Source organism: Pan troglodytes, chromosome 2, assembly GCF_028858775.2.
Source record: "Pan troglodytes isolate AG18354 chromosome 2, NHGRI_mPanTro3-v2.0_pri, whole genome shotgun sequence".
NCBI classification, from domain to species: domain Eukaryota; kingdom Metazoa; phylum Chordata; class Mammalia; order Primates; family Hominidae; genus Pan; species Pan troglodytes.
In genome coordinates, this window is record NC_086015.1 from 48,308,449 (window position 1) to 48,333,268 (window position 24,820).

Genomic DNA, 24,820 nt, shown 5'->3' on the forward strand with positions numbered 1-24,820 from the left:
AAAAATGGAAATTAATGAAATATAAGCCAGAGCTCACAAGCTCTGTGAAGAAAGAAGCGATGTGTCAAGAAATGGGAAGGTGAAAATAGTTTATAAAAATGAACTTGGGTCACCTTACGATAGGAACCTCCTGTCTGAAAGTTTGTGGCAAAACCAGTCTTTCTCAAACTAGAAACTGGGAGAGTTTGTGGGAGAGATGTGGAGTGATCTTTGGAGATTTTGTTTTAAATTTCAATGTTTCCATTTTAGACTAACTTTAAACTTCTATCAATTATAAGCAGTATTCTTTTTTTTGCAGTGACAGTTTCAACTAAAAGTAATTTTCATAAGTAAAATTTTATCTCTACAAAAGAAGAGGCCACAGAAGTATGCTCAGTTGTTCCTAGAATTTTTTAATTCTTAAAAGGGCTCTATAGTGAACAGGCCATTCCCAAGAAAGGAAATACAAATGGCTCAATCTCACTGATAATAAGTGAGATTAATACTCACTTGTAATAAGAGAAATATACATTACAATTACAAACACCATTTTGAACCCATTAGACTATCAAAGATCAAAGTTTGGTGATATGCTTTTTGTGAGGGTATAGAGAAATAGACATTCACAGAGGTTGTCTTTAGGAGCTTTTTGGCAAAATAAATGTCAAAAGTTTAAAACACATTTTTTTTTCATTTACTAATTCCATTTCTAAGAATTTGTATTGCACACACATTTATACCTGTATACAAAGGTATGCATATTAAATTATCTGGAATCTTTTGTTACACCAACAATGGTAACAAAGAATTCCAGGTAGCTTAAATGCTCATTAAGGGAATACCAGTTGAACAGTGTTATAGCCATATGATAAAGCAGAATGAGGCAGATCTGTAAGTGTTCATTTGGAATGATCTTCAAGACCTATTGCAAAGCCAAAAAAAAAAAAAAAAAACAGGAATGTACAGAGCAGTTGCTACCATCCGAATAAGAATAATAATACAATGGACAAATACATATTTGTTTATATACCCTTAAAATACGTGTAGAAGAATGCACAAGAAACTAGTAATAGTGGCTGACTCTGCCTCTGGGAGGATAAATTGAGTGCTTGGAGGACAGAGTAGCAGATTAACTTTTTACATATATTTTCCTTTTTAAAAATATGCTTTTATTACCTACTGAATTTGCAAAAGATGGAGTTACATACATTACTCAAGTTTGAGAAATGCGGAATATCTCACACATTTTTTTGTTTGGTGAGTGGCAGATTTGATGGCGAGAACAAATCTATTGTTTTGGCATTTCACTTTGACATTTCAAACTCTTTCTCATACTAGTGCTTTTTATCCTGCAAATGAGCAACAGATTGCTACCATGCCATCTCCCAATACCAACATAAAAAAGTCTTGAAATATAAAATGGTTTTAAGACTATCATTTTATAATCCTTGTCCAGAGGCTGAAAAATAAGTATCTTAGTTCTCTATAATCAAATTTTGTAAAAAAGTTATGCCATTTATTGAGAAACTGCCTTTGAATTTTGAAATAACTTATTGCCTTTGTATAAGTAATACATATTAATAAATATGAAAAGCTGGATAAGCAAAACTAATGTTAAAAATCCCATATCATTTGGTCACCCAGAAATTGCTATTATCCACTTTAATGTTGTTATACCAACACTTTTGTACTCTGCATTTTTTTCAGGCAGTAGCCTTTCAGTGAAAAATTTTTCTACAGCATCACTTACTAGGCTGCATGGTTTTCTATCTTATAAATAGACAGATGGATAGATCTGTCTTTTGATCCATGAATCCACTTTTACTGAACTAGCTTGTTTTTCAGATTTCAGTTGTAAACGATAATTCCTGCTAAACGTCACCGCTAAATCTTACTTTTCCTTAGGATAAATTCTGATGGAATTGCTGTGTTAAAGGGTAAAGGCATTTTAAAGCTTTTTGGCAAATATCAACAAATTTTTCCTATTCAGATTTGCAGATGTTATTTCAGGTTTATTAGAAAGCTCCCCCGGGCCAGGTGCGGTGGCTCATGCCTGTAATCCCAGCACTTTGGGAGGCCGAGGCGGGCGGATCACGAGGTCAGGAGATCGAGACCATCCTGGCTAACACGGTGAAACCCCATCTCTACTAAAAATATTAAAAAAAAAAAATTAGCCGGGCATGGTGGCGGACACCTGTAGTCCCAGCTACTCTGGAGGCTGAGACAGGAGAATGGCATGAACCCGGGAGGCGGAGCTTGCAGTGAGCCAAGATCACGCCACTGCACTCCAGCCTGGGGCGACAAAGCGAGACTGTCTCAAAAAAAAAAAAAAAAAAGCCCCCCACTTTATTAGAAAATCTTAGAGAGTTATTTCCTTTAGATATAGCTTCTATACAAACATGTCCTTTTAGGGATCACAGGTGCAGACGTTAGTTAACAATTCCAGATGTTAGTGCCTGATACTATGTTTTTTGGTTATCAGATAGGCAGACTGGTACATTCCAGGTTATGCAAACCCTAATCTAGCTGTTCAGTACATTCCATTCCAGGTCTTTTCTCTGTGAGGAGACTATAAAAGTCCTCTACACCTTCAGTTAGATTGTGGTAATTACAGTCTACTTAACAGTGTATGAAGATGCAGCTTATGAAATACCCTTGCCAACAATTAGTATTATTATTTTTCTTATCTCTCTGCTAGTTTGATAGGGCAAAAGTTATTCACAGCTTTACTTTGCATTTTTATATTATTTATTTTTTTTGAGACGGAGTCTCACTCTGTCGCCCACGCCCGGCTAATATTTTGTATTTTTAGTAGAGATAGGGTTTCACCGTGTTAGCAAGGATGGTCTCAATCTCCTGACCTCGTGATCTGCCCACCTCGGCCTCCCAAAGTGCTGGGATTACAGGCCTGAGCCACTGCACCCGGCCAACTTTGCATTTAATTATTAAAGAAATTTTTTCCCCATCTGGACCTTACTTTTTTGTGAATTGCCTGTTTATGTTTTGGTCTGTTTTCTGAATTTAGCATTTCTCTTCATTATTGGTTTCATAATAATGTGAGTATTCACTATCTACCAAGCATTGTGCTAAGTGTATTATTTGTGTCATCTCATCTAATCAATACTAACCCCATAACGTAGGTAATAGTATCCCAATATGAGGACTCTGAGGTTCAGAGAAGATCACACAACAAATAAGTGTAAAGCAGGAATTCCAATCCAGGTCTATCTGACTGCAAAGTCTGTATTTTTAACTACTACACCAGTACTATTGTTTTCCTAGTTTTTCCTCTAAATAGACTTCATAAAATTGCAACTAGATCAGAAGCACAAACTACACAAACAGATCCAAACCTAAGATAGTCAACCTCCTGAGCAAAATGGTGGTATTGAGCTTGTTTTTGGTAAATCTAAGACAGGGGTTCTCAACCTTGATTATCAGAATTCTCTAGAGGGCTTGTTAAAACACATATTGCTGGACCCACCCCCAGATTTTCTAATTCATTAAGTCTGGGGTGGGTCCTAAAAATTTGCATGTCTGTCAGGTTTTTAGATGTTGTTGATTCTGCCGATCTGGGGACCTCACTTTGAAGACCACTGCCCTACATCACTCTCACATAGTGACGTTTTCTCATACCTTACCTGTGTTCCTAAACCATACCCCCTCAAGTCGCTCCCCCACTGCGTTCTTTAACCACTGTTATAAATACTACCATTTTTATTTCTTTGAAAGTTAATTATATTTAGAGTATTTCACCTGTGGTGGTACCTGGCACAGAGTAAATATTTAGTAAATATTAGTTGAGGTGGATGGATGGATGGATGGATGGATGGATGGATGGATTTTCTTCATTTATGTATCTTTATACCTTCCAAAGAGGAAATGGTTGCAGGTTTTGAAAGAACGTGTGTGTGTGTGTGTGTGTGTGTGTGTGTGTGTGTGTGTGTGTGTTTATACTATGAAATTTAGCATAAAGTTTAGCTCACACATGTGGACCAGTGCCTGTGACTACAGTACGAATATAAGCATATAAACAATGTTAATATTTAAGAAAAATCATTTCAGAAAAAACGTGTTGTCTTCATTCTCTTTCTCTTTTTTTTTTCTGAGATGGAATCTTGCTCTGTTGCCCAGGCTGGAGTGCAATGGCATGATCTCAGCTCACTGTAACCTTTGCCTCCCAGGTTCAAGCAATTCTTCTGCCTCAGCCTCCCAAGTAGCTGGGATTACAGGTGTGCACCACCACGTCTGGCTTTTTTTTTTTTTTTTTTTTTTTTAGTAGGACAGGGTTTCTCCATGTTGGTCAGGCTGGTCTCAAACTGCTGACCTCAGGTGATCTGCCCACCTTGGCCTCCCAAAGTGCTGGGATTACAGGCGTGAGCCACCACGCCCGGCATCTTCATTTTCAATCAGTGGCTGGATCTTCCCAGCACAAAGCTGTGTTAGCCCAGGCCATCTTTAGTCTTTGATTGAATACCACAGTTCCATTTATATCTACTCATCAAGACCTACTACTTAGGTCATTAACACCTCTTTCTCAAATAATTTTCACCGAATGTGAACCCTGGTTATTTGCAGTCATGAGATTTTTAATTATTTCTAAAATACTTCTTTGTACTTTTCTGTTTTGCTTGAGTTTTTTATAGTAAACATTTATATTTTAAAAATAAACATTTAAGGCCAGGCACAGTGACTCATGCCTGTAATCCCAGCACTTTGGGAGGCCGAGGCAGTTGGATCATTTGAGCTCAGGAGTTTGAGACCAGCCTGGGCAACGTAGGGAGACTCTGTCTCTATGAAATTAAAAAAAAAAAATTTTAATTAGCCAGGCATGGTAGCACACACCTGTAGTCTCAACTACTCAGGAGGCTGAGGTGGGAGGATTGCTTGAGCCCCAGAGGTCGAGTCTGCATTGAGCAGTGATCATGCCACTTCACTCCAGCCTGGGCAACACAGTGAGACCCTGTCTCAAAAAAAATAAATAAAGTAAACTTTTTTTAAAGTAAATCAAGCAACTTAGCCTCATCCAAATATTTGTGAAATCACAGATTTACTGTGATTTTTGTATTTAATGTGATCTTTATAATTTTTTAAAATACAATTATTAAAATTCTGATGTAACACCTAAAATTTTCAGGTACCATCAGTGATGTGTATATCACACTTAGGAAATATCACACTGTATAATAATGTCCTTTTTATATTGCAGTAGTTTTACATATTAAAGATACTAGTCCTTGATCTGTTGGGTATTTACAAATATTTTTCCTAGCTTTTCATTTTTCTTTAACTTTATGATGTTTTTTGCATTTTTTGTTTTCTTTTGCCTACTGACATTTTTTCTACTTAATATAAGCTGCTGCTTTTTAAATATTTAATAATTTTTGTTTTGTATCATGCTTTTAGGAAGTCCTTAGTCATCTCAAAGTTACGTATTCATCCATATGTTCTTCAATTCTTTCATTTGTTGTTAGTTTTAAATTTTGGTATTAGATGGGAAGTTAATTTTATTTATTTCCCCAAAATGTTTTCCCATTTCATCCTTTACTCACTTACTTGAAATGCCATTTTTATCATATATTAGAATCTTGAATCTGTTGGGTCTGTTTCTGCACCTTTCTCCCAAGCATCTCTGTGTTTCTATACTAGCACGATGCTCTTTTTATTTAATATAATCTTAGAATATGTGATATTTGTCTATCCTCTCTCCACTTGTCTCCATTTGTCTCACTCTCACTCCTCTTCTAAATTATTCTTTGCTATTCTTGTTTATTCTTTGAATGAATTTCAGAATTACTAAATCAGGTTTTAATACAGTTCTGTAGGAAATTTGATTGGGATTATATCAAATGTATACCTTGGCCGGGCTTGGTGGCTCACGCCTGTAATCCCAGCACTTTGGGAGGCCGAGGCCGGTGGATCACTTGAGGTCAGGAGTTCGAGACCAGCCTGGCCAATGTGGTGAAACCCCGTCGCTAAGAAAAATACAAAAATTAGCCTAGCATTGTGGCAGGCTCTGGTAATCCCAGCTACTCGGGAGGCTGAGGCACAAGAATCACTTAAACCCGGGAAGCAGAGGTTGCAGTGAGCCAAGATCGCGGCACTGCACTTCAGCCTGGGCAAGAGAGCACGACTCGGTCTCAAAAAAATAAATAAAAATAAATGTATACCTTAGGGGAAAAATAGGTATCTTTAGATACTCCCCCATTTTAGTATTCACTGTAGGAAAAGATAATTATTTGTTTGATAGTCTCACTGACTAGCTTGGAAATTCATTTAATAGTTTTATGTTCCCAGTGTGTATATTCAAAATCTTGTGTGAGTAATGACTGAATGTGCATATGTCAGAAGGTAAGTGGATAAAGACAGGCTATTATGGAAAATATGCTCTCCCTTTGATTCTGAGATTTTAGACAAATAGAAAATATTTCCCAAATATGAAATAGAGAAAAACATGAAGATGAATGCTATAACAACTTTTACTGCTATAAAACTAGTATTAAGCCCACTAGTAAACTGTTTCTTATTCTTGGGAATTTAATTCTCATGAGTTCTCATAAAATATTCATAAAAGTATTTATGTTGGTAGAATTGTGAACTAGCTAGATTAAATTTAAAGCTATTAATTTCTAAGTGACTTCTCATTTATCAGTTTCAGTCGACTTTTTTATTTTTTTTTTTTTTTTGAGACGGAGTCTCGCTCTGTCGCCCAGGCTGGAGTGCAGTGGCGCGATCTCGGCTCACTGCAAGCTCCGCCTCCCGGGTTCACGCCATTCTCCTGCCTCAGCCTCCCGAGTAGCTGGGACTACAGGCGCCCGCTACCACGCCCGGCTAATTTTTTGTATTTTTAGTAGAGACGGGGTTTCACCGTGTTAGCCAGGATGGTCTCGATCTCCTGACCTCGTGATCCGCCCGCCTCGGTCTCCCAAAGTGCTGGGATTACAGGCGTGAGCCACCGCGCCCGGCCCAGTCGACTTTGATACATAGAATAATTAGCTTACTGAGATTTTTTTTCTTCTTAAAAGCAGAGGTTTGATTGTGTTTGGTCCACAGTCAGTATTCCACATTATTTCATGGTGCAGGGCCCCTGGGTGGGAATCCCTGGGTGACAGGGCCTGTGGCCAGGGGTGATGAAGCAGTATGGCTGGTCAGGCCAGGAAGGGGAGAAGGGCTGGGGGCTCCTTAAAACCTACTGAGGAGCGGGCATGGTGGCTCACGCCTGTAATCCCAGCACTTTGGGAGGCCGAAGTGGGTGGATTGATCACCTGAGGTCAGGAGTTCGAGACCATCCTGGCCAACGTGGTGAAACCCTGTCTCTACTAAAAATACAAAAATTAGCTGGGCGTGGTGGCAGGCACGTGTAGTCCCAGCTACTAAGGAGGCTGAGGCAGGAGAATCACTTGAACCCGGGAGGCGGAGGTTGCAGTGAACCAGGACTGTGCCACTGCACTCCAGCCCGGGTGACAGACTGAGACTCCATCTCAAAAAAACAAAACAAAACCCTACTGAGGGCCACGGTGGGGGGTGGGGGAGTGGGGCGGGGGAGGGTTTGCATAGAGAGGGGGTCAGGCTTAGTCCCAACAACTCAGAATTCGACTTGCCTTGTACGGGCCTCAGTTTCACCACCAGGCCCCAGGGCAGGTCTGAGGATCTGAGGTCTGTTATTCTGAGGGTCCTAGGGAAATCCAGCCATTCAGAAGCCTGAGATATTTCAGCATCGTGGCCAGGCCCCCTCTCCCAGGGGACTCATTTCCCAGCACCATCTCCATTATCCCTGCCCCATTCCTTGGAAAAAAAATATATATATGTATTTTATATATATAATATGTATATTTTATTTATATATAATATATATTTTATATAATTATATTAAATGTATACCTTTATATATAAAAATATATATATATAGTTTTCTTTTGTTAATGCTTCCTGAAGCCTTTGCGGGCACAGAAACCACAAACTGATCGGCTGACAAAAGTAGGAAGAGGAGAGGCAACCGGAAACCTTTGGGGAGCGGTTCCCCTCCATGCCCAGGTCTGTTCTCCCCAGCACAGCTCGGCCCACAACCTGGATGTGCCAGCAGGGACCATTACCCTACACGTATTGGGATATAGCTTGACCCCTTCCCCCAAGGCCAGGTGGCTCAATCCTGCAAAGGAACCAAGGCAAGGCGGGGAAGAACCCTGCTGTCTGATCCCATGCTGCCCCTCACAGACCGTTGGTTGATTGGCAACACTGAACAGGTTTTTAAAAAAGATGGCAACACAGAAAAACCCAAAAACCCAGACAGGGAGATGATGTGGGGAGAGAGCATGCTAGGTCAGATTTTTTTATATACGTAAACAGTTTGATAAAAATTTTAAATGAATCTCCTAAAATACCATATATACTTTCCAAAAAATGTGACCATTACCCTACCTTAAATATAAAGAATAAGTATTAAATAAAGAAAAATGATGCAATTTTTATGAGAAGAGGTTTATATAATCTACTTTTTGTACATGGGATATATCTAACAGATAAAAAACAATTGAACTTATTCAATCAAAGTAAAATTCACTTTATAAGGAATGGTGAACTCACAGTTTTACTTTTAATGGGAATTATGTTTAACAGATGATCATACAGTCTTTGAAGATATTAAATTCATTTACATTTCTCTATATTAAAATGTCAGCAAATGTAGAAGCAAATTAATGAAAGTATCTGTCTAAATGAGTTAATATTCTTAAAGCACTTAGAACATTCCTAACACATAGTATAACTCTGTTAGGTCAATCAGTCAATCACATGGGCTCTAGTAATTGAAAAGCTCCTTTTTAAAGCTTTATACTGGATACTAAAAGCTTTCTTTTGTCATGATATATTTGAATTATCAACTTTTTCTTCAATACTTTTTATATTCACTGTGCTAGGAAGGCCACAAAATAAAAGGATTACTTCTACATTTAGTTCAGTTGAAAAAGAGCACCAAAATATGATTTGAATGTTACATGTAGTAATGTTTCACTATGTGTATAATGATTGAGTAAATTAGGTAAATGATAAAATATTGACATTTCTAACATTTTAGTACCTCAGTGTTCTGTACTACAGTCTCCCATTGTTTTTCTCAATGTGAAAATCAGAGCAGAAATTAAGGAACTTCAGCATTATAGGTAATATTCTCTTTTTTTAAAGAGGGTCTGAGGTCTGTTGGTTTGAGGGTCGTAGGTGGGTGTGATGGGTACATAGGAGTTAATTTTATTGTTATGCTTTTATAACATATATTATTCTTCTGTATACAACAACGATTTCATAATAGAAATTGTTTTTAAAATAGACAGAAATTGTTAAGAAAAGCTATTCGCTGGCCGGGCGCGGTGGCTCATGCCTGTAATCCCAGCACTTTGGGAGGCCAAGGTGGGCCAATCACGAGGTCAAGAGATCAAGACCGTCCTGGCTGACACAGCAAAACTCCGTCTCTACTTAACATACAAAAAATTTAGCCAGGTGTGGTGGCACGTGCCTGTAGTCCCAGCTACTCTGGAGGCTGAGGCAGGAGAATCGCTTGAACCCGGGAGGCGGAGGTTGCAGTGAGCCAAGATTGCGCCACTGCACTGCACTCCAGCCTGGGTGACAGAGTGAGACTCCATCTCAAAAAAAGAAAAGAAAAGAAAAGCTATTCCCCAGTAATACCAAAAACTAATTAAATTATTTATTGTGAAATTGTTAAACTTGTCCACATAAATAATATTTTATGTTAAAGCAAATATTTATGATAATCTGAACTTTTTTATATAAAAATAAACATTTAAAATTAGTAATTGACTAGTACACTTAGATGAAGAATTAATTAAAAATAAATATAACAAAGTGGCCATTTGTTTGCATCTTCTTCAGATGATGATCATCACTATATAAGTTATTTCTAATAAATTTGAGCCATGGTTATCTTCTCTGAGTACATATATTTAAGTTTTGCCTGTTTCTTCAAAAGATATATTGAAACATTAGTTGTGATTATACTGTTAAGTGTCATTTTCATGGTATAAACTATTCATATTTTTTTCTTTTTGGAAGAGTCAGAGTGGATAATCAATACGCCTCTGTGGCCTTGTGATAGACTGGATGTGCTTAATCGACATAATTTACTCTGTACAATTGCACATGAAATCTTAGCCAAGAGCCTTTATAGACAGACATTTGAAGTTTTGCAGAATCTACCAGGTTTTCAAAATTCCCAAGGTATGTTTTTTAAAAGTCTATCTTAATTATCTCTTGCCCATCTGGTGTTTAACTGTTAATAAGAAATAGTTATCCACCTGTTTTGATTGAGTTTTATATTCCAGCATATTTTTTAATGAAGTAGTTTTCTGTAAAATATGTTCTCTGCAAATTGAATATACTTTCCTGATGGTTTAAAAAAATCTGAGATGCTTATCTTTGGGTTGTTTGTCAGCAGTTCCTAAGACAAGCATTTTTATCATTCCCTTTTCCCTACTTCTGTCAAGTCATCAGCAAACAATATGTTTAAATGCCCTGAGCAAGCTTTTTCTCTTATCACTGAATAAATATAGAACTTAGTTTACATTACCTAGGAACACAGGTAAACTTGAAAGAAATGGAGGAAGTGAAACAGATGCCAAGTTCAAACACCAATGTGGGAAATGGTAGTCAGTACTCTTGAATGTTGGGTGTCCATGAGCAAAAGCTTTGGGTCAAGAATGAGCTATGTGATAGGTTCAGAGGATGACGAAAACGTTAACCTGAGGGCCTCCCGTCAGTACTTTCATCGTACTATCTATAAATTTTCATTTTTCCACTTAATTCCACTGTGCTCCTGTATTGTAATGAGCATTCTTATCTGTTTCTCCTTATACAAAGTGAGCTCAATCAAGATGGTACTATTTTCTTTACCTTGGTATTCCTGGCCCAATGGCTGCTATCTAGCAATCTCTTAATATACAATTAGTTGGTAATGAAACAAAGTAGTAATAGGGAGATTGGACAGATAGTTGTGCCAGATTTTGGAAGACCCTAAATGTCAGGCTAAAGGAATTTTCTTCTCTGTGTATAAAAAGGGATCACTAGAGTTTTGGGTCTAGGGAGTGATATAATGAAATTGGTGTTTCAGGAAAGTTCCTCTGGCAGTAGTGTTTAGGAAAAGACTAAAAGTAGAGAGATTAATTTCCTGATAAGGCCTGGATAACTAAAAGATTCTAAAGCAGTAAAGAACTACAGTCTAGCTCACAGACCCAACTGACTGAATATAGGGAATAAAAGCGAAGTCTCTAACATGACTTCTCTTTCTTCTAAGAATAACTGAAGGAATAGAAAACCCATTAAAGGATTGTTTTAAATTTGGCAGTAAATATTTATTAGGGGATGATTTGTTTTTAGTCAAGGGATATATAAGGCTAAGGTCTGAACTGTAGATATAATACAAACAGAATTGAGAAATTATTCAAGACACTACAGATACACAGTTACATGTGGGAATCAAATACAGAGGTCTTAATGCATCCTCTGAAATTTTTGTCAAGCTTCTTTTTATCTTCTCTATTGCAAAGGAAGTTAATGGTTTTTCTTTTGTCAAATGCTTTTTCGTTTCTGACTTAGAGAATATGTAAGATAGTTTGGGCGCGGTGGCTCATGCCTGTAATCCCAGCACTTTGGGAGGCTGAGGCAGGCAGTTCACTTGAGCCCAGGAATTTGAGATCAGACGATATGGGCGTGTTCAGGGTGGTATGGCCATAGATGAGCCCAGGAATTCGAAACTAGTCTGGGCAACATGGTGAAACCCTGCCTCTGCAAAAAAACATAAAAATTAGCCAGGCCTGGTGGACCTGTAGTCCAAGCTACTTAGGAGGCTGAGGCGAGAGGATGACTTGAGCCCAGGAGGTGAAGGTTGCAGTGAGCCAAGATCATGCCACTGCACTCCAGCCTGGCTGACAGAGTGAGACCCTGTCTCAAAAAAGGAGAAGAAAAATAAAGAGAATATATAAAATGATTGCATTTTAGTGACTGTGAGTCCTATAATGGGTAAGAAAGGGTGAAGGGGAGGAGAAAGAAAAAGGAGTATGAGATGGAGGTTTGAGACACTTTAAGATAAATGAATTTTATTATATCATTTTTTTTATTCCAGAAACTGTGGAAGTCTCACAATATAGCCTTCTTTTTAATAAGCTTCTAGGTTCCTGTATAGAAAGCAGTAGTCTTGGTATGTCATCCTCTGTGGCAGAATTCATGATTTCAAAGAGCATCCCTATTGATTTTTCCTTTCTCAGAAGATTAATTACTTCTTTAGGAAGGAGTCGTTTATGGCTCAAAGCCAGAGCCCACTACAAAAGTAAGTTACATTTAAAATGTTTTAATATATTGGTTTATAATTGTATTCTCTAACCCAGAATTTATAATATATAAGATTAGATATTTATATGTATTAAAAGAGCAGTAATACATATTCAAATGTAGTGGTCTCAACAGATCTGTGCTCTCTTTTGAAACCTATTGTTTCTCTTCTGTTTCCAGTTGCTTTCCTTATTTCCAATGTTTGCAATTTCCAATCTTTATTTCTTGCACAGTAGCCTGTCCGCTAGAGGGCGAGCAAAGGGAACAAATGACAGGATAGAACCAGTTTGGCATATCTTATAAATAATACAAGCGTAAAACAAGTGGGTAGAATGAAGTTTAAAGAAGATCTGTTTTTATTTATCTCTGCTATATCCCTAATTGTTATAACTAAAAATATTCAATAGCAGGTCATATCAGAAGCATAAAGGCTGTCATAACAATGCAACATAGTATATGTTTTTCGCATGGCTTTTAGTAATAGAACTTTGTTAATCTACTTACAGCTGTTGTTCTCTAACAAATAAGCCTGGAAAACTAGTGCTTTCTCTAGTCCAAGCCACCTCGCAGGTATTTTAATTAGAAAGTAATTCCATGTACGTTCTAGATCTAGAAAAGAATTGTTTTTTCTGCCTTCATGCAGTAATTTGTCTTCAACTACCATTTCTACCACTATCATGTATATAACAAATATTTGAGTGCCTACTCTGTGTCACCCTGTACCAAATGTGTCAAATATCCTAGCCACTACTACCTGAGCTGGAAGTGTTTTTCAGGTGGCCAGCTGTGATCAGTGTAGCAGGTGGTAACTTTTTTTCCCCAAAAAAATGGGAAAGAAAATACTAGGGTACATTACAGGTAGTAAGTTTAATTATTTGATAAAATTTTCATTTCAGTTGCATGTATGCACATATGTATACTGGGTCATTATGCAAAATGTGTTTCTTGTAGGTTATAATCAAAAGAAGTTTTGAAAGCTGAGTTTTCTTAAAAAGGGTGATCAGAAATTTAGAGGAAAGATAGAATTGTTTGTTCATAACACCTAATTTCAATTGTGTGGTTATGTTTCAACTCTTTATACTATTTACCTTCAGACTTCTAGAAGCCATACACACACATATATATGTGTGTGTGATTTTAGTTTCTAGAATTGAAGTTAATGGGAATAATTTCATATAACTGTGCAACTGGGGGGAGATGCCATCAAAAGGTGTTTATATGCCACAGGAACAAATATAAGCTCAGACATTTAAATGAGATTTTTATAAATATTTCTATTTTTTAGTTGGAAATAAAATTTTATATTAAAGCATCTAGACTTAATCATTTACTTTAAAAATTTTTAACAACTTTATAGAAGTATAATTCAAATGCCATACAAGTTACCCATTTAAAGTATACAAGTCAGTGGTTTTACTATATCTACAGAGTTGTGTAACCATCACCATAATCAACTTTAGAATATTTTATTCATACCAGAAAGAAACCTCATATCCATTAGCAGTCACTCCTCATTCCTCCAAATCTATTCAGCCCTAGTAAGAATTACTTTTAAAGATTTTTTTTAGCAGTGTGTTAAAGCAATTAATGCCTGTGTACAATACAGTACCTTTGTTATTGGAACTTTTCCTTTTATCTAATCACGTATTCCTTATTTCATATGCAGTGTAACTTCTGAGACTTATGCAGGTGAGGTTACGGGGTAAAGAGTATTTTTGTTTTTTAAGGAATGTACTTGAATTATAAAACCATGAATAAAAATGAGTAATTTACAGCCAAATGAGTAATTTATAGCCACTGATCAGTCTTCAAAACATCTCATTTTCTAACAACGTTGACATTAAAATTATATTGGAACTCCTTTTGGATTTATTTTCAGACATAGCTTAACCCTTGCAAGAAGAGCCTTTCAATGGTATATAATCGTGTCTAGTAGTACTTTATTTGGGACTTAAGGCTGACTTTCTTCAAGGCACTGTTAAGACTTGGTGCCAGTGCCTTTGTTTTGACTTTTTTTAAACTTTTTTTGTTTTAATATTTTTATGGCTTTATTGAGATAATTTCACATATCATGAAATTAATTCACTTAAAGTATATAATACATTCATTTTTGGTATAGTCACAGAGTCATGCAGCCATCACCACCATTTAAGTTTAGAACATCTTCAACACCTCCAGAAAAAGAAACCTTGTACACATTAGCATTTATTCTCCATTCCCTGGTTGTCTCCTCTTCCACCCTAGTCCTCGGCAACAACTAATTTATTCTCTGTCTCCATGAATTTGCCCATTCTAGACAGATCACATAAATGGAATAATTCAATACATGTGTTTTAGTGACTGGCTTTTTTTTTTTTTTCTTGGAGACGGAGTCTCCCTCTGTCACCTAGGCTGGAGTACAGTGGCGCAATCTCAGCTCACTGCAACCTCCGCCTCCCAGGTTCAAGTGATTCTCCTGCCTCAGCCTCCTGAGTAGCTGGGATTACAGGTGCATATCACCATGCCCAGCTAATTTTGTATTTTTAGTAGAGATGGGGTTTCACCATGTTAGCCAGGCTGGTCTTGAACTCCCAGCCTCAGGTCATCCATCACCTCGGCCTCCCAAAATGCTGCGATTACATGCGTGAGCCACTGCAGCCAGCCATGACTGGCTTCTTATACTTAGCCTAGTGTTTTCAAATTTCAGTGTTGTAGCATGTATCAATACTTTGTTCCTTTTTATTGCTAAACAATATTCTATAAAATGGAATTTGTTTATTCATTGGTTGATGGACATTTGAGTTGTTTTCACTTTTTGGCTATTGTGAATAGTGCTACTTTGAATATTCACATAAGTTTTTATGTGTATATATGCATTCATTTCTCTTGGGAGAATTGCTGACTCATACAGTAAATCTATATTTAGCTTTTTGCCAAACTGCCAAACTGTTTCCTGAAGAAGCTGCATCATTTTATATTTATATTTCCACCAGCCGTGTACGGGATTTCCTGTTTCTTTATATCTTCACCAACACTTGTTTACTGTGTTTTTTATTTTAGCTTTCCTCCTAGTGGGTGTTAAGTAATGTATCATTACAGTTTTGGTTTTCATATCCCTAATAACTAATGATGTTGAGGACCTTTTCATACAGTTATTGGTCATTCATATATTTTCTTTTGAGAATGCCTATTAAATCTTTTGCCCTTTTTTTTGATTGGGTTTTTTTGGTTGTAAGAGTATTCATACATACATACACATGTACATATGCATTTATATACACTCTGGATACAAATCCCTTGTCAGATATATGAATTACAAATATTTTGTCCATCCTGTGAGTTTTCTGTTACTTTCTTGATGGCTTTCCCTTGCTTTCATGCCAGACTAATCAGGAGGAGGTTGTCCAGGGACAGCAGAGTTTCCTTTCTCACGCTCCTGATTTGTTCTCCTTTGTCCTAAAAATACTGCTTTTCTCTCAGAACTGAGAAGTCAAGAGAGAGATGTTATTAGTGTATCTTTCCATTACTTTCTCCCCAAAATCAAATGTGAGTATTTTTCTTCTCACGTTTCATTTTGAGTGAAAAAAAAAATCGTATTAGTAGATTTCTAGTTAATTTTTTATTTTCTGCTTTTTAATTCTGGTAAGAAAAGTTAAATAAGAATGCATGTAAATTATACCTACCAAAAACTAGTAAAGTTAATGACTTAACAGTTTGTTGCTCCTGGCAGTGACCTAGGGAGGTGGGAATACCTAGTGGTTAGGAATCCAAAATCTGGAGCCAGAAAGTGGGCACCCCATGCAAGCTTAGAGAGCCTGAGTGCTTACCAAAAGCCCCTCGTCTATAACATGGGAGTAATTGTACCTAATTTCAAAGGTAGCATTTTGTCAAGTTAAAATGAGGTAAAACCCATGTGTTTGTTAGCACATGTACATGGCACATAGCAGGTCTTCAAAGATTAGCCATTACCCATATTAGAAAGATTTCTTGAAGGAACTCATCCTAACAAAACAAAACATTCTAAGCAAAATTTACATACATATTTAAATTGGTTTCAGTAAAATATAATAATATAAAATCGCCTATATATAGTTTGGATGTTCTAGAAGTTTTATAGGTATTTCCCTATATATCTCTCCTAATAAGCACCTAAACAATTTAAAAGTTAAATCTCTTCTCTTGAAAAGTGAAGTTTTAAAAACATGAATTGGTGAATGTAGCTACAACACACAGATCACCTACAGGATGGAAATGTATTTTATGCCTAGTACTTAGCACAATGCCAGACATTTAGTAGCAACAGTAAATATTGCATAAACTATAATGGTACTATAAATAACTGTGCTCAAAAATAGTTATTCTGAAATTGTCTTGTGTTTACTGTGGCTTGAAATAAATGTCATTTGCCATGATAAGGCCCAAAAGTCATTTTTCAGAGTGTTTTTTTTTTAATGTTTCTCACTTTTTTTGTTTGTTTTTGTTTTTGTTGAGATGGAGTCTCACACTGTCGCCTAGGCTGGAGTACAGTGGCACAATCTCGGCTCACTGCAGCCTCTGCCTCCCAGGTTCAAGTGATTCTCCTGACTCAGCCTCCCGAGTTGCTGGGACGACAGGCGCCCGCCACCACACCCAACTAATTTTTGTATTTTAGTAGGGATGGGGTTTCACCATGTTGGCCAGGCTGGTCTCAAACTACTGACCTCAAGAGATCCACCCGCCTCAGCCTCCCAAAGTGCTGGGATTACAGGCGTGAGTCACCACACCCAGCCCTTCTCACTTTTTATTTAATGTTTCAAAAGCACTTTACAAAGAATAATGCCAAATATACTAGGATAAGCTATCATGTAATTTGTTAATCTACTTCTAATGTGAAGACTTACTCTGTGTAAGTAATTATCACCTGTAGGTATTTCAGAAATCTAGGTTTTTACCTATTGGGTTTTAGTAAAGTTTGACCTATTATTTGATTTTTCAGGTGCTCTTTCCTTGGGTTGCTACCCACCATTGGAAGGAAATTTATACCGAAAACTTCTTCTAATTCCATCTTATTTATCTGAGATTGAAATGCTCTTAGCTATTGAAATCTTCATGGTATCTAATGCTAGTAGTATTCAGAGTCCTGGAACTTCTACACAGATACTGCAGATAGTTTTGAAAAGGTTGGTTGACATAACTTTAACTGCATTCTGAATGTAGATCATGACTCCCCACACCCACCCTAAGATGTAAATGTTTTATGTGTTTTTATACATACATATATATTTATGTATATATTTATATATGTACTTTATGTGTGTGTATTGCAAACTCTGATATCATTTAAACTAAGAAAGGATTAGACCTGTTTGAGGCTTAAAACCAAACAAGTTAGTAGCATTCGGCAAACACTTTAGCAACTTCAGAGATATAGTTAGATGTTCAAAGAGATGGATCCTCTTTAGGTACCAGCCTTTCTTGTGTTTAGAGATCAGTACCTATAAAAATCTTTATCTCTAGTCAACTCAAAAGATCAAAGGACTAGGGTCTAAAAGGGACATACGTGATCATTTATTAGGTTCAGCCAAGAATACCATTGAAAATAAAGCCATCAGCCTAGTTTCTATATTTTATAATGCTATATATGCATAAATATTATAAAGTAGGTACTGTACCAGAGTGACACCCTTTCACGTAATTTTGTTTAGAATCCTAGAATTTAGGCATACAGTAGATGGTGTGCCTAAATCGTGGTATGCCATACGATTTCTTGTCAGCTTTATCCAGGAAACTTGCAATATAAGGATCTCCTAGGAATCCTGTTTTAGAGCTTCTTGACAAGAATTTTGCTTCAGTTTACTGGTGTGACAAACCAGATCCTCTGGTTGAATATTACATTAGTTATCTGTTGCTATAGAATAAATTATCCCTGGACCTAATGGCTTAAAACAGCAAATAGTATCTTAATATCTGTGGGTCAGAAATTTCAGAGAGGTTTAGCTGGATGGTCCTGGCTCGGGAATTTTCATGTGACTCAGAGTTTTTCCACATAGTTGGAGTCAAGATGTTGTCAGAAACTTTAGTCACCTACGTGATAGCTTGCTGGAGCTAGAGGATCCTTTTCCTAGATGGCTCAATCAAATACCTGTTGGGTGGAAGCCTCATTTCACCACATGGGCCTCTCCATAGGTTGGTTAAGTGTCTTCATGACATGACTGACAGCTAATTTCTCCCAGAATGAGTGATCCAAGAAAGAAAAAGCAAGGAGGAAGCTGCAGGGTCTTTTGTGACCTATATCAAGCAAGAACTGTGAAGAGTCTGAGATTTTACCCTATTGCAAGCTACAAGCTAACCTGCCACAGTTTCATAGATGGTAGCATAAGACACAAGACTCCTGTGTCGGAGACAGAGGACTTTATTATTTGTGGTACACCAAACAGCATGATTATCTATGTATTTGCATCATTTCCTCTTGCTCCTAAGTCCCATAGATGGGCCTACATGGATACCTACATATGCCATGAGTTCTGTAACAGGAGAGGAGTACCCAGCTTAGGAAACCCAAATATTTTATGAGTAACAAGCATGCCTGCCCTTTGCTTTGCAGGGAGGTACTGTCTCCATCATCTAAGACTGTGAGCAAACCTGCCCTTTGCTCCAGAAGAAGAAACTATCTTTATCTTTCAAGGTTGTTCACTATATAATCCTTGTAATTTAGAACAAAGGGTAGGCAGTGACTCTTGGAAAACTTCACAAACTCAAGAGACCCATGGAGAGTTGTCATCCAACAGCCTACTATCCAAAGTTACATACTGTCACTTCTGTTCTCCTTTTTTGTAGATGAGTCTTTTGATCCAGTCCACACTTAAGGGGAGGAGAATTAGGAAGTAAATTATTTTAGTTCCACCTTCAAAAAAACCCACTAAAATTCACCTTTTTTCTTATAGTTCTTTTTTTCAGAGGGCTTCCTTATTTACCACTGTGCACTATGGTGGATAAGGCATCTAGGCTCCCCATCATCCTAATGAGGTCATGGTTTTCTCATAGCTTTCTATTCCCCACACACATGCAACTTCTTTATTTACTTATTGAATTTGGAAGGTATTTGTAACCATAGTGCATAACTAGTGACATACCTAAATCTTTGATTTTGTCCAAACCAATATATTTTCTCTATTGTCATTATCTTGCTAAGCCCTGCCTTGTTACATTTACCTCTCTCTATGAGACAGAATTTTATTCATCTTTAGACTTTTTAAGACTGCACATAGTTGGCATCTGCACCACCTACCAGATTCCCGGGCACCTCTTTCAAAGCTAGAATGTACTAGAAGGTACCTGACCAGTCTTTCCTCTCTCTGACCACTGGTTCCTGTTTCAAGTGCAAGTTCTCACTCCTGTCACTCTAGACCACACTGTGATGTTAATGCAGATAGGCTCCTACTCAGAACTTGCTGCTGGGCCTGGTAGATACCAAGAGCAGGAAGCAGTGAACACAAAGAAAAAGGTGATAGTTAATGTAACAGCCACACCTCTATTTTAAATAGTTCCCATTCCCTACCCCAGAGGAAAAAACTGACATAAGGTGTGAATTTTATGCAGGTCAATGCAGTCACAATTGATTGCAGATGGCGCTGGTAGAAAAATTATTAGAAAAATTAATTCTGGCACTTAAGGAAGCACCTTAAATCAGTATTGAAGAAAATAACCAGAAATATAATAAAGCCCCTATAGCTATACAACTTGTTACCAAATATTAGCTACATATTAAGTATTTGCTTATAAGTAAAAATAGTCAATATCAAAGTAAAACTTAACATGTGAATGTTAATTCTAAACTGGATTACATTTAGTATTTTATGCATTCTCATGAATAATTGTAGTTATTCACTTTCAAAATACAAAGATTTAGGTAATTAGCTGTGTTCTAAATCAGTATTTTTCAAACTGGGTTGCAGACTATTTGTGTGGTGAAATCAATTTAGGGTGTTACAACCAGTATTATTTTTAAAATCAGGGTTTTTGTCATCAGGGTATAAGTCTTGTTTTGTCAAATTTATTTTTTATGTATGAAGGTATATACTGGGCCATAATATGTCTTTTTTTTGGACAGAGTCTTGCTCTATCACTCAGGCTAGAGTGCAGTGGTGCAATCATAGCTCACTGCAGCCTCAACTTCCTGGGCTCAAGGCCTCCTCCCACCTCAGCCTCCTGAGCAGCTGGGACTACAGGCGCACATCACCATACCCAGCTAGTTTTTAAATTTTTTGTAGAGATGAAGGTCTCACTGTGTTGCTCAGGCTGATCTTGAACTCCTGGCCTCAAGCGATCCCCCCAACCTGAGCCTCCAAAGCGCTGGGGTTATACCACTATGCCTGGCCAAAATGCCTTTCTTACTGTGGGTCATGATCAAAAAAGTTTGAAAGCCACTTTTAGAAGAACATGGTGAGAAGACTATCATAGCTTAGTACCAGTAAATGTAAATGACTATCTTTTGATGAAACTATATAGCTTTTTTAAGAGTTTCTGACTTTATGAGGTGTTCATTTTATAGGTGTGAAGACAACCAGTCTCGGAGCAATGATGATTATCAAGCTGCAGTAGAAAGGTTAATTATGGCTGCTCGTATATCAGATCCAAAGCTTTTCGTTAAACACATGACTGTCAATGTTAATAAGGAACAGGTTTATAGTTTGGAACATTGTTCTGCCCTGAAATGGTTAAAAGAGAATATGAAGTGGGCTGGAAAGGTTTGGCTTTTCAGTAACCATTAGCTAATAAAGTCTGCTCTTTTTTTTTTTTTTTAGTTCAAGTAATCATTGTTGAAAATAAAAGGCAATAAAAATAGACAGTTTTCACTATATTCAGCTCTTTGACTTTATTGACTTACAGCAAGTTAATAGTTTTAAAGCACTAAATTTTTATTGATATGTAATTTTCATTGATTTTATTCACACAGAAAAGTGACTTTTCAGATTACTTTTTGACTTTAAAAGAAACTAAGCATGGTAAATCCCACTTTATTCTGAAATCCAAAACTGAATACTGTGCAGCATTTAGTAAGAGGGAGACATAATAGGGAAAATATGCAAGCAGGTAACTGGAGTTTTCAGGAAAACATTTAGGGGTATGAAATAGGTTTAGTGTGTACTCAGTCCAGTCTCTAAAGCTGTACTACATCTGTAATCGAGAATAATAAAACAATATTGAAAATGAACACAAAAATTCAGAATACTTTCTGAATTATACCAAAAAGTTTAAATTACCCTCTGAATAGTTTTCCTTTAGTGTATCTTAGAATACTAGATGAGTTTTGAAAATCTATGTGCATTACACTAGATAAGACACAAATATACCCAAAACTTAATTATCTAAACAAGGATTCTTCCTTCCAAACCAATTTAGGAAGTTAAAACTCTTCTGAAGTCATATTCAGAATCTGTATCACATTCTCCAAGGTGGTAATCCTCATCTTTGATACTTTAAACCATAATTTAAAATTATTTAGATTTTAAAAAGTGTGAATAAGGTGAGTAATAAGTTGCAATTAAGGGGACTGAAAGTATTTTTTTTTTTTCCTGAGAAAGGGTCGTACTCTGTGCCCAGGCTGGAGTGCTGTGGCATGATCAGGGCTCACTGCAGCCTCAACCTCCCAGGCTCAAGCAGTCCTCCCATCTCAGCCTCCCATGTAGCTGAGACTACAGGTATGCACCACCATGCCCAGATAATTTTTGTTTTTTGGTGTTTTTTTTTGTGGGTTTTTTTTTTTTTTTTTTGAGATGGGGTTTTGCTATGTTTCCCAGGCTGGTCTCAAACTTCTGGACTCAAGCTGTCTGCCCACCTTGGCCTCCCAAAGTGCTGGGATTACAGGCATGGGCCACCGTGCCCAGCTGGACCAAAAGTATTTCTTAAGGGAGTTCACAAAATATGGTAAATAGCAGCATCATTGGAATAAGTCTGTAACATCACAAGACTAGGAAGGTTAAATCCTAGCTCTTGCCAAAATGCCTGATTACTATCGATGAAATGTAGAACGAATACTATCACAAATGGGATATGGGGAAGTGAGGCAGGTGACGTCAAGAAGGATACCCAGTTCTTTAGTATGAAGGAACTGGGTGACTATAACCTGCCATTACTTCAGTGGAGCACCTAGGAAATGAATTAGGTTTGGAGATCATTTTGAGGCACCTTTGAAAACAAGGGGAGAATAGAAAGTGGGCATTTGTAAATTAGTCATTTCTACAAATGATAACTGAAACCCTAAGAAAGGAATTAGAGAAATATGTGACCACTGAGATGCTGGTGGCAAAGAAGTATTAGGATGAAGATGCAGGAGGGAAAGGATGATAAATTAAGGTTTTAGGAAAAATGGGATTGGATGGAATGGTTTACAAGTGTCTGGACTGGTTTCTAATGACAAGAGCCTTATTGCTGGAACAAACAGAGGCATTTTTGCCTGTCAACAGTGCCAAAAGATGGGAAAGGAGTGTTAATCATTGCTGAGTGAGGCATCAAAGCCCCGACAACAAAAAGTGTTGGCTCTCGGGTAGTAAGAAGAATTTGCTGACAACAGTATAGGTTTGAAAAGGAAGTTTCATTAGATAGATAGGAGGATGCAGAAGGATGCAGCAGGGCGCTTCAGCAAGAGAGGACTGAGCTTGCCACAGGGGATTTTTCCTTAGGAGTATTTATAGAGCTTAAAGCAGGAGCTTAAGGGTAATTTGGACCGTATTAGCCATGTAGGTAATGATAAATGATTATATTTGTAGACATTTTGGTGCCTTGATGTTAGCAAGGGTTGCACAATGAGTTTTGATATGCATGTATTTGGAGATGTATAGAAATTCTAGTTACTTACAAATTTGGGGGAAAGAAGCCTGGTACCAGATGCCAGGTTTTTATAATGGGGAAGTCTAATCACTTCTAAATTCCTCAGGTAAGGAGTTTTGCCTGCAGATGGTCTGCTTGATGGCCACCAGGTGATCTTTGCTCTCCTCATTTTCCCCCTGACAGATATCTTGGTCAAATATTTGACCCTTTCGAATCCCCCATGCTCCTCTGTACCTTCTGCCTATTACGGTTTCAAGAAAGGGGAAACGGCACAGTGAAGAGGGGTGTCAGGTCTGTCTGGCTACTTCTTGCTGAAAGGGAGCATTGAGGGGATAAGTCACATTTTTCCCTTTCTTGCTCTGTATCATGAAGGGTTATGAAAAACTTATTGGGGACAGGAGACACCGTATTCCATCAAGAGGCCCCATATATGTGGAAGTTGCTGTTGCAGGCTGGTATTGGGATTACATAATCATCTGTAGGTGGAATCATTGTAATCTGGAAGATAGAAACTTAATGAGAGCATTAAAGAGGCAGGGACCAAATATTAGAAGAAGAATAATGAGGAATAAAGGTCCAAGGAATGGGAGAAGCCAGGTGATTTTTGGGAGCCAATTAGTAAGGATTTTGGCCCACTTTGGGTTACTTTGAGAAGGTGTGTGTAGCCATTTGGTTTGTTTGAAAATTTCTTGGACATCAGCTTCCACTTCTCCAGATACATTAATGTAGGTGCAACACATTTTGTTAATGACAGCACAGACTCCTCCTTATTCAGCTAGGAGGTAATCTAGAGCCCTTCTGTTATCAACAACCATTCCTGCTAGTGAGGCTAAAGACTTTTCTAGTGCTGATAGACTTGTGCTAGTTTTTGCTATTTTGAGGGAGGCAGCATGTTCACATAGTGTGATTTCATGATAAGTACAACCTCCCCAAGGGGTGAGAGTTGTGATGATTCCCACAACTCCAACAATAAGTCCTAGGGCCCTTTTTCATCTAGAATGGGATTCTAGATTGGAAGTTATGTTTAAGACAGTGATTTGGGCAGGAGCTATTGTACCCAGGGTACAATCATCATAACGAAGAGAATTATCAAGGTGGGATAGGGCCAAAGCTTGAAAAGGATTTAAATAATTAATAGCAGTGCCACAAAACCATAAGAGTTCAGGAGGGGCAGGTAATACATTTTTGAGGCTTCTTGCACTAAGGGCCACCGCTGCTAAGGCTCTTAAGCCATCCCTGGCCTACTAGGTCTAAAGTTTTTTTTAAATATGCTATAGGGGCCAGGCACAGTGGCTCACACCTGTAATGCCAGCACTTTGGGAGGCTGAGGCAGGCAGATCACGAGGTCAGGAGTTTGAGACCAGCCTGGCCAACATGGTGAAACCCTGACTCTACTAAAAATACAAAAATTAGCTGGGCGTGGTGGTGCACACCTATAATCCCAGCTACTTGGGAGGCTGAGGCAGGAGAATCACTTGAGCTTGGGAAGCAGAGGTTGCAGTGATCCAAGGTCATGCCATTGCACTCCAGCCTGAACAATAGAGTGAGACTCCATCTCAAAGAAAAAAAAAATGCTATAGGGCACTTAGAGGGCCCCTCAATCTTGGGCTAAGACTCCCAAAGCTATTCCCTTTTGTTCATGTACATAGAAAAAGGCTTAGTCAGATCTGGTAGGGCTGAGGTCAGGGCTGAGATTAAAGCCTATTTTAAAGTGTTTAGA

General features: G+C 37.7%; 1 protein-coding gene across 2 annotated transcripts in view; it reads left to right on the top strand.

Annotated features, from left to right (window-relative positions):
• Nucleotides 1–21,130, top strand: part of TOPAZ1 (testis and ovary specific TOPAZ 1) — a 90,815-nt gene extending 69,685 nt beyond the window's left edge. For both annotated transcript variants that reach the window (XM_526186.5, XM_054680614.2), the window contains 4 exons: nucleotides 10,042–10,206; nucleotides 12,107–12,310; nucleotides 17,267–17,450; nucleotides 20,822–21,130. In XM_526186.5, the coding sequence (XP_526186.2) occupies nucleotides 10,042–10,206; nucleotides 12,107–12,310; nucleotides 17,267–17,450; nucleotides 20,822–21,041 (773 nt within the window). In that variant the 3' untranslated portion in view covers nucleotides 21,042–21,130. The remainder of the gene's footprint in view (nucleotides 1–10,041; nucleotides 10,207–12,106; nucleotides 12,311–17,266; nucleotides 17,451–20,821) is intronic.
• The last annotated feature ends 3,690 nt before the right edge of the window (nucleotides 21,131–24,820 follow it).